This window comes from Didymella exigua, assembly GCF_010094145.1.
Source record: "Didymella exigua CBS 183.55 unplaced genomic scaffold M421scaffold_14, whole genome shotgun sequence".
In the NCBI taxonomy this organism is placed as follows: Eukaryota; Fungi; Ascomycota; class Dothideomycetes; order Pleosporales; family Didymellaceae; genus Didymella; species Didymella exigua.
The window spans coordinates 802,567-812,503 of record NW_022984788.1 but is presented as its reverse complement, the minus strand read 5'-3'; the positions used below and the strand labels follow the sequence as shown (position 1 = coordinate 812,503).

Genomic DNA, 9,937 nt, shown 5'->3' with positions numbered 1-9,937 from the left:
ATGCCTCTATTACTAGGAGCAATATCTAGGGAGGATTCAGAGGTGCTGGCTTGGTCCCCTTTGATCCAGAGGCTGTAATATCAAAGCTTGAAGTGCGCCTGTGTACTCCACCACTACCTACTGTGGATGAGAGTACGTGGCACTCTTAAACCCCACAGAACACCCTGGAATTTAGGTCGCAATTGAAGCTGATTCAAGAGAGGATCCAGCGACATAGGGATAGCTCACTAACTTTAATGGTTGATGCCCTTAATCAGCTCACTAAAGGCGCAGAGATGATGGCGCATTCACTGGTTTTAGTGCGCAACCAGGTCGCAGAGCTTCAAGCTGCCAATGAGGCCGCCACACGCTGTAAATTACACAAGAGGAAGCAGATCCAAAAGGAGGGGGCTCTCACTGTTAGTGAAGGTGTGCGCTTGACTACCCTAAAGGAGTTTAAAGCCTGTAGTGATAGGAAGAAGGCAAGCAAGAGGAGGCGCGTTTAACCAAGTACACAGTCTTCACGACGCTGTAGCAAGTGTGGTAAGACAGGGCACAACGCGCGAACGTGCAAGAATAACGTGTAAGGTATTTCTAAATAATTTAGTGTACTATAGCCTGCAGTAGGACCTAAGTTGCTACTATAGTGTTGTAAGTTGTGTGAAGTTGGGTGTGGTCTTGGCAAAAGTGAGCGGCTCGCTTGGGTGAGCGGCTCGCTTGTGGAGTACGTTAGTTACAACTTTCAACAACGGATCTCTTGGTTCTGGCATCGATGAAGAACGCAGCGAAATGCGATAAGTAGTGTGAATTGCAGAATTCAGTGAATCATCAAATCTTTGAACGCACATTGCGCCCCTTGGTATTCCATGGGGCATGCCTGTTCGAGCGTCATTTGTACCTTCAAGCTCTGCTTGGTGTTGGGTGTTTGTCTAGCCTCTGCGCGCAGACTCGCCTCAAAAGAATTGGCAGCCAGCGTGTTGATTTTGGAGCGCAGTACATCTCGCGCTTTGCACTCGGAACAACGACGTCCAAAAGTACATTTTTACACTCTTGACCTCAGATTAGGTAGGGATACCCGCTGAACTTCAGCATATCAATAAGCGGAGGAAAAGAAACCAACAGGGATTGCCCTAGTAACGGCGAGTGAAGCGGCAACAGCTTAAATTTGAAATCTGGCGTCTTTGGTGTCCGAGTTGTAATTTGCAGAGGGCGCTTTGGCATTGGCAGCGGTCCAAGTTCCTTGGAACAGGACGTCACAGAGGGTGAGAATCCTGTACGTGGTCGCTAGCCTTTACTGTGTAAAGCCCCTTTAACGAGTCAAGTTGTTTAGGAATGCAGCTCTACCCTGCTGCCCGGCCGTCCGAGCCGCCCGGCCGTTCGAGCCACCCCACCAAAACAACAACCAGACTTCAACACGCGATAAATCTATCAATATGGGCTCAACTGAGGCAGCAATTGCAGCGATCGAATCGCTAGAACCAGGAGAACAGTTCAGCTATCGTAAAGTTGCAGCAGAGTATCACTGTAACCGTACAACGCTCGCGCGGAGGCATCAAGGCATTGCAGGCTCACGCAGTACCATGGCAGAAAACCAGCAAGCGCTCCACCCCCAGCAAGAGCAGGAGCTCTTACGCTATATTGAGCGCCTTACAAGGCAAGGCCTACCTCCCTCACGGCCTATGATACGACGCTTTGCTTTGGAGATCGCGAAAAAAGAGCTTAGAAAAGGCTGGGTTGATCAATATATCCAGCGCCACGACGTCCATCTCATCTCACGCTGGACCACTATCCATAGCATCGATCGCTCGCGCCACCAGGCTGACTCTCTATCAAAGTATAGCCTCTACTTTAAGCTTCTGCGCAGCAAGCTCAGCCAATACAATATTGAGCCTCATAATATATATAATATGGATGAGAAGGGCTGTATGCTAGGAATACTTACTCGCTTAAAGCGGGTGTTCAGCAGGAGGCTATATGAGGAGGGGAAGATTAAGGCTCACATCCAGGATAGCAATCGGGAGTGGATAACGCTGCTGGCCTGTATATGTGCTCATGGATCAGCCCTTGCGCCTGCGCTGATATATCAATCAGCCTCAGGCTTAATACAAGACACCTGGCTACAGGCTCTAAGGCCAGAGGATCGAGTGTATATATCCTCCTCACCTTCTAGCTGGACGAACAACAATATAGGACTATCCTGGCTTAAACAAGTGTTTAATTAATCTACAAAGGAGAAGGCAGGGCAGAGCTATTAATTACTTATCCTTAATGGCCATAGATCTTATCTCACGATAGATTTTATTAAGTACTGTGACTAGAATAGAATCCTCCTTGCAGTATACCCCCCTTATTTAACTCACACCCTCTAGCCACTTAACGTTGTCATGTTTAAGCCATTCTCAACAGCCTACTTAAACCAGGTAGCTGCTTTTATAGAGAGGTGCTAAGGGCTTACTTCTATAAGTAAGAGAGACTTCTATCCTATGTTTATGGCTGCCTGGGAGGCCTTGTTCAAGAAAGAGACTATACTCAAGGCTTTTAAGGCAGCTAGCCTCTCACCTCTTAACCTAGAGGTGATACTCAAACGATTCAATCAGCCAGCTCAATCAGGCCAATCAAGTGATAGCGACTCCTCAGCCTTGAGCGCCTCTAACTGGCGGAAAACTGAGCGCCTTCTACGCCAGGTAGTGCACGATAGGAGTGATCCACGAGCTCAAAAGCTCAGCTGAGCCTTCCATTCTATCTTAGTTCAGAAAAGCCTTCTTACACACGAGGCTCAAGGCCTTATGCAAGCTCTTATCAATAAGAGGCAGCGTAGAAAGCGAGGCAAGGCTCTGCCTCTAGAGGCAGAGGAGTATCACGGTGGAGCTAAATTCTGGTCTCCAAGGAAGGTGAAGGAGGCACGTGATCGCCAGCTTCAACAATGGCTTGAAGAAGAGCAACTACAACACCAGAGAGCTGAGGCAGCTCGCCTACGTGAAGTGAAGAAACAGGAGAAGCTTTAGGCAGCTTAACAGAAGCGTGCAGCAAGGGCAGCAACTCAAATAATAAGGCAAGAGGAGAAGGCTTATAAGGCTGCTGATTGAGCCTCACGACAGGCAGCTCGTAGGACTCAACAACAACTCCAGCAAGCTCAAAAAACCGCCCAAAGAGGCAAGAGGGGAGACCTCAAGGCAGCTACTAAGGCAGGCTCAAAAAAGAGAGCAGCTGCGCAGCCTCAGAGTGGTGATGATGCCTCAGGTGCTGCAGCAGGCCCACCACCATCTCAATCACGACACGGCCGAGCAATCAAGCTCCCAGCTAAATATAGATAGCTATATATATTAATCAATACCTATAGAACTCAACTCTAGAATATATCGCGATAATAGCTATCGTTCGTGGCTCTACAGCCTCAAGTTAAGCTGCTGTTTTGGTGTTCAGGGTGGCTCGAACGGCCGGGCGGCTCGGACGGCCGGGCAGCAGGGTAAATGGGAGGTAAATTCCTTCTAAAGCTAAATACTGGCTAGAGACTAATAGCGCACAAGTAGAGTGATTAAAAGATGAAAAGCACTTTAGAAAGATAGTTAAAAAGCACGTGAAATTGTTGAAAGGGAAGCGCTTGCAGCCAGACTTGCCTGTAGTTGCTCATCCAGGTTTTTACCTAGTGCACTCTTCTATAGGCAGGCCAGCATCAGTTTGGGCAGTTGGATAAAGGTCTCTGTCATGTACCTCTCTTCGGGGAGAACTTATAGGGGAGACGACATGCAACCAGCCTGGACTGAGGTCCGCGCATCTGCTAGGATGCTGGCGTAATGGCTGTAAGCGGCCTGTCTTGAAACACGGACTAAGGAGTCTAACATCTATGCGAGTGTTTAGGTGTCAAGCCTAAGCGTGTAATAAAAGTGAACAGAGGTAGGAACCTTTTAGGGTGCACTATTGACCAATCCTGATGTCTTTAGATAGATTTAAGTAAGAGCATAGCTGTTGGGACCCGAAAGATGGTGAACTATGCTTGAATAGGGTGAAGCCAGAGGAAACTCTGGTGGAGGCTCGCAGCGGTTCTGACGTGCAAATCGATCGTCAAATTTGGGCATAGGGGCGAAAGACTAATCGAACTATCTAGTAGCTGGTTCCTGCCGAAGTTTCCCTCAGGATAGCAGTAACGTTTTCAGTTTAATAAGGTAAAGCAAATAATTAGAGGCCTAGGGGTTGAAACGACCTTTAACGTACCTCACGGGCGAGTGGCCGGCCCGGGCGAGTGACCGGATTTTGCCAAGACCACACCAAACTTCATACAACCCGCGATGTCTCAACGCAAAAAGGCTTAAAGCGTCTTAGAGAAACTAGATATACAGCTTGCAATCTAGGCTCTTAAATAAGACGCAACTCTTACTATTCTACGCACTGTAATAATCTATAAGGTATTAGAAAGAATGCTAAGACAATAACATGCTAGAATGCTCTTAAGACGTAATTATAAGGTTAACTTAATAAAGCTAACAAGCACTAAAGAGGAGGTGATTGTGCAGCATGTTCTAAAGCTAGACAAGTAAGGATACCTACCCTAGCTTACTAATGTAGAGGATATGGCCAACTCTCTACTTACTAAGCGCCACTAGCCTCCTGTTGGCAAGAACTAGGCTAGCACGTTTGTTAAGCGTTGCCTAGAGCTCACAGTTAAGTTTAATTAAAAGTACAACTACAAGAGAGCCCTCTGCAAGGATCCTAAGGTAATCTAGGGCTAGTTCTACCTAGTAGAGAATACTAAAGCTAAGTATAGTATCCTAGATAAAGACACCTATAATTTAAACAAGTCTAGGTTTATAATAGGTGTTATATTAATAGGAGCTGTTGTTACAGGCTTAGAGCGTTGTAGAAGACTAAAGACAGTACAGCAGGGTAACCAAGAGTAGACTAGCATTATCTAGGGTATTAACATATTAGGATAGAGTATCCTACCCTTTATTATCTTCTAAGGCAAGCACTACCTCTCTACCTAGTACAAGGAGCTATCTTTACCTTATAACTAGGTTATTACTATCTCTAAGAATAGCTAGACTAATAACAAGCTTAGTATTAAGTAGCTGAAGCACTTTAATAAGCACACAAAGGAGCGCACTGTTAGCAGCTATTAGCTGCTTATTCTAGACAGCTATAAGAGCCACAATTTAGTTAAGTTCTACTAGTACTGTAAAGAACACAAGATTGTTACCTTGTGTATGCCTCCACACTTATTGCACCTGTTGCAGCTGCTTGACGTAGGTTGTTTTGCCCTAATAAAGAAGGCCTATAGTTGCTAAGCTAAGCTGCTAATGCGCAACAAGATTACTTGCATCACAAAACTTAAGTTTTTACTGTGCTTTAAAGGAGCTTTTAATGCCTCTATTACTAGGAGCAATATCTAGGGAGGATTTAGAGGTGCTAGCTTAGTCCCCTTTAATCTAGAGGCTGTAATAATAAAGCTTAAAGTGCGCCTGTGTACTCCACTACTACCTACTATAGATAAGAGTATGTGGCACTCTTAAACTCTACAGAACACCCTAGAATTTAGGTTGTAATTAAAGCTTATTAAAGAGAGGATTTAATAACATAGTAATAGCTCTCTAACTTTAATAGTTAATGCTCTTAATTAGCTCACTAAGGGCGCAGAGATAATAGCGCATTCACTAGTTTTAGTGCGCAACTAGGTCGCAGAGCTTCAAGCTGCTAATAAGGCCGCCACACGCTGTAAATCACACAAGAGGAAGTAGATCTAGAGGAAGGGGACTCTTACTGTTAGTAAAGGAGTGTGCTTAACTACCCTAAAGGAGTTAAAGCCTGTAATAATAGGAAGAAGGTAAGCAAGAAGAGGCATGTTAAACTAGGCACTTAGTCTTTACAACGCTGTAGTAGGTGTAGTAAGGCAGGGCATAATGCGCGAACGTGCATAAAAGATGCGCAAGATACTGTAGATTAGTGCTGTATACTGTAAGTTACAGTAACTTGCAGTAACTTGCTGTAATATGCAAGAGAAGTTGAAGTTTGGTGTGGTCTTGGCAAAATCCGGTCACTCGCCCGGGCCGGCCACTCGCCTGTGAGGTACGTTATTTTAAGTTTGTTAAATATAGGCACTTAGTGTTTTAGCTACTAGCAATGTTGGCGCGAAATTAGGGCTATTAGCTTGAAATTAGGGCTGTTAGGCGCAAATTGGGGCCGTTGGGGCTGTTGAACGGCCGTTGCACGACCATGCCACGACTGTCAGCAACGGCCAGTCTGGGCCGGATTTCGAAAAATTTTTCCTGATGGGGGGAGTTGCTTGGGGAGATAGAGGTTAGAGCCTAGATGACTTTCTGCTGCAGCTCTGCGGCGATCCTAGCTTCCTGAGGGTTAGTGTAGCCCTCTGCGTGTTGATCTACAGCTGCGGCGAAGGCCGTGGTGATAGTGTTCTAAAGCTAGACAATTTGCTAAGTCTTAGTAATGTAGCGTTGGACAGCATCGTAAACTCTAGGTTTAGGAGCGCCCCCACCAGGGTTCTGGCTGCTTAGTAGCAGGGGTGCTTGATGGTGCACGTCCCTCTGAAGCTGTCTTAGGGCGCGAGAATTGAGATGTTAGGGGGACTTGGGGTCTAGGGACCCCGTGTGATGGGAAGTAGGAGGCTCTGCCATCCTATTAAGCTCCCTTGCGCGTCGCGCAGGGGACCTAGGCAGACGCTAGAGGTACTCCCAGAGTGGCCGCAGCGTGCTGGGTCAGTTGCTGGTATTTTTGGGGCCTCTGTGAAGGAAACCCAAAAATCAAAAGGTTGTGGGTGAGGGTTGAATAGGTGTACATCTGTTGCCTTGAATAAGCTGAAGACGTTCTTTGCAGTAAAGCTGCTTGCCTGAGCATCCTAGAACAGGGTAAAGAAGTCAGCTTTAGTTACAGGAACCGGCGCAGAGGTGTTTCTAAGAGATGTGCTCTCCTAGATTGCTTGTGCAGAACATCCAATTAGAAGTCACAGGGGTAGAATTTCTCGGCATTGCGTACAAGAGACGTGCAGGTCTACAGGATTACAGAGGGACAAGTGTAGTTGCTGTACGTACAGAGTGTTTGAACGGCCGCGATCAGGCTACCAGTAATGCAGAGCTACGCCTGAATGGATAACTAGAAGGCGTCGATTCTCCACTAGGACTAAAATATTCAGCCAAAAGAGGCCGAATAGGGCCCTGTTCGTGAGGGTTGCGTGGAGGTAAGCTTAGTACAAGATTTTCTGATGTCCTCGCGTATGGCAGTGCTGCAGCCGCGACAATGATATGGATAGGCTTGTGAGTAAACCACAATGGCCACTCGCAGCTTCGAAGTCACTCAGTATTTTTGTTGTGTTCTGGCTCTACCTCGTGACAAACAGAATCCCTTTTCGTGTATTGTTTCATTCAGATCCTGACTAAGGTACATTGAAAAGCGGTGCGAGTTAGCAGTGGGGTTTTTTAGGGTGCGAAGCAGAACTTGGAGAAGTCTGGAGAGCTGCGAAGCTTTCCAGAAGCCCGCTTGAAGTGATGAATTCTCTTAGAGTACTAGAAATCGCTGCAATATCTCGTGGAGAGTATAGACACTGCAAACTACCTCTACTGTTGGCTAGACTTAAAGTATATCTCGAGCGATTGTCTGGTCTTTTCTTCAATTCTCTTATAACTTTGTGGTGCAGCTGTTCTGGTGCACAAAGGCTCCTTGACAGTGGTGATCGTGTCGTTCTGTGGGTATGCTCAACCAAAAGATCTCGTTGTAATAAGCTCTTACTAAAGAAAGTGCTTTAATATTGTGTTAGAATAAATCTTTGTGTATGTCATCTGCACTAGGATCCCCAAGCAGTGCAAAGTTGATATCCAATTAGTCCACTTTTTGCGTTGCTAATCTGGCAATATGTGAGTATGCTTCGTATTAGACGCGTGTCGCTTCTAAGTGCTAAGTCCAGACTCAACATTCACCAGAACCAGAGTTTGGTCGAGTGACTCCATCCTGAGCAAGGTATTTTTCTGGCCACCAAACCAGCAGTCGTCGGACCGGTCCAGGGTACCTGTCCCCAGGCAGGGCAGTCCGTCGAACGCTAGAGTTGGCAGTTGTTGGAGGGTACCCTCCTCCCGGAACAGAGTGATCCTGCGGGGGCTATCCCTTGCGCTAACTATATTGCTAGCGCCTCGAGAGCGTATCAGGAGACACGTGGTCAAGGCTAGTAAATGAGTGGAGAAGCACCGTGAATTGCTTTTGTGAGATGAGCAACAATCACGACATAATGCATCACGACAATATCTTTGGCTGTGATGACCTTCCAGCGGGCTTCAAGCAAAAGCAGCCATTTTTTGGTAGTGTGCAAGATTCGATACTAGGACATCGCCATAACAGCGAAACAGCTGACAACAAAGAATACTGTAAGATCTCTGCAGGTTGATGCGCAGTGCTTCGGGTTTTAAAGCATGCACATACCTATCTGGTGACTGGACTAGCTTTTCAAGAATATCCCAACCCTTGAAACCGACTAAAACCTGCTCTTTACTTTGAAATCTCAACACCAGCAGAAACACCTGCAAACGGAGTCAGATAATTTAGAGACAAGGATGCAATGTGTCGAACTTACCAAGAGCCTTCTTGATGTCGCCGTAGATAGCGAATTGACCAGCAGTGAGTCCACCTACCATGAAAAGACGGGTAGGGAGACCAGCAAAAGATCCACGCAGACCAAGCTCGCTAGCAATCTTAATAAGTCGAGAGATGGTGCTCTCACCAGGCTGACCCTTTGTCTTGTTAACCTTGGACAGCATAGTGTCCGCAGGCTGGGAGACGATGGCGGCAGCGAAACCAGCGAGAAGACCAGATCCCAGATTGACAGTAGTTTGGGCTCCTGACGACATGGAAGCTTTATCGAACATGCCAAAGATGGTCTCGGCAATCTTCTCAAAGGCAACAAACTTAGTGATTGTGTAAGGCACCCTGCGTAAGTCTTAGCCTCAGTTCTGCTGTAGTGTTTGTGTCCCACAGCGTGAGAATAAACGGGGAAATCAGCGTACTGCTTGAAAAGGATTGGACCAAATCCAGAGTAGAAGGCACCAATACCTTCGTTCTTGAGAATCTTTCCCAATCCACCAACCAGACCGTTGGCGAACCCGGGGGTTGAGACAAGACGAATACGGGTAGCCTCCAGAGGGCAGAGAGCAACAGAGGCAAAAAACTCAGCGCAACCAGCAGACACAGAGTAAACAAGGGCGCGATTCTGGCGAGCCTTCTCAAGACCAAGGATGTCGATAGACTGTTGTTTGAAGAACTCATATCCTCCAAACTTGAACGCGCCTTGCATGAAATAACCAGCACATGTAGGGCCGAAGCCAGTTGCTAGAGCGCCAACACCTTCATTTTGGATAACCTGGCGGAAACTGCCAAACATACCACGGTTGTAAGTGGAGGTGTCAAGCTGTATCCTGGTCTTCACACTATGCGAGCAGTGTCAGTGGATGGTGGCTGAGCTAGAGATTATGGGACCGTACACATCGACTGGAGTGAAGGCACCGTGTGTAATGGAGCAGCCCAGTGCACCGGCAAGGGCAAAGCGAGAGTAAAGGTCAAAACCCTCTGGTTTCTTGACCACAACCTGTTGGACAGCTGTGGTAGGAGCGACGGCAGCCATTATTGTGAAAATGGTGTTGAGTGCGCGAGGCGACAGATAAAAGATAGGCAGCGACGTAGACAAAGGGTGCTGAAGTGAGCAGGGGACAAGTGGTTGGGGTTAATAGGCCGCCTTACACTAACCTATTCGAACGATTGTCACCCGGTAGCCGCCTTAGCAATCTGAAAATGTTGCATCCACTCCGAGACGGAGATAAGCTTTACAGCCCAGCCGATACAAACACTAAGAACTTGATCTTTTGGTTGGATCCACCCGTTTGTTGACGGTTGATCGCTCGCCGACAGCAAAGTTATTAACCAGCAAGCTGGCTTGATTAGCTTAACTTACTTGATTAGATAATTGCAA

At 46.9% G+C, this 9,937-nt stretch overlaps 3 protein-coding genes across 3 annotated transcripts, besides 3 other annotated features; 2 read left to right on the top strand and 1 right to left on the bottom strand.

Annotated features, from left to right (window-relative positions):
- Positions 1-716: 716 nt before the first annotated feature.
- Positions 717-854: a sequence feature (Protein overlapping with rRNA (M421DRAFT_101255, KAF1928462.1) was converted to a misc_feature.).
- A 558-nt stretch (positions 855-1,412) lies between these two features.
- Positions 1,413-2,201, top strand: M421DRAFT_63035 (uncharacterized protein; the record flags this gene model as incomplete). Its single annotated transcript, XM_033596033.1, has 1 exon — positions 1,413-2,201. One exon carries the CDS (start codon positions 1,413-1,415, stop codon positions 2,199-2,201), a length of 789 nt encoding a protein of 262 aa, XP_033448712.1.
- Positions 2,202-2,711: 510 nt separating this feature from the next.
- M421DRAFT_392270 (uncharacterized protein) lies at positions 2,712-3,425 on the top strand. The gene has a single exon (XM_033590021.1). The coding sequence runs from the start codon at positions 2,766-2,768 to the stop codon at positions 2,982-2,984; it is 219 nt and encodes a 72-aa protein (XP_033448711.1). The 5' UTR covers positions 2,712-2,765; the 3' UTR covers positions 2,985-3,425.
- A 193-nt stretch (positions 3,426-3,618) lies between these two features.
- Positions 3,619-3,821: a sequence feature (Protein overlapping with rRNA (M421DRAFT_101253, KAF1928459.1) was converted to a misc_feature.).
- Positions 3,822-3,952: 131 nt separating this feature from the next.
- Positions 3,953-4,055: a sequence feature (Protein overlapping with rRNA (M421DRAFT_101253, KAF1928459.1) was converted to a misc_feature.).
- A 4,101-nt stretch (positions 4,056-8,156) lies between these two features.
- Positions 8,157-9,651, bottom strand: M421DRAFT_421000 (mitochondrial carrier). The gene is made up of 4 exons (XM_033592681.1): positions 9,453-9,651; positions 8,979-9,398; positions 8,549-8,901; positions 8,157-8,495 (listed from the first exon to the last, which is right to left on the bottom strand). The coding sequence occupies exons 1-4, from the start codon at positions 9,590-9,592 to the stop codon at positions 8,464-8,466; spliced, it is 945 nt and encodes a 314-aa protein (XP_033448710.1). The 5' UTR covers positions 9,593-9,651; the 3' UTR covers positions 8,157-8,463.
- Between the last annotated feature and the right edge of the window lie 286 nt (positions 9,652-9,937).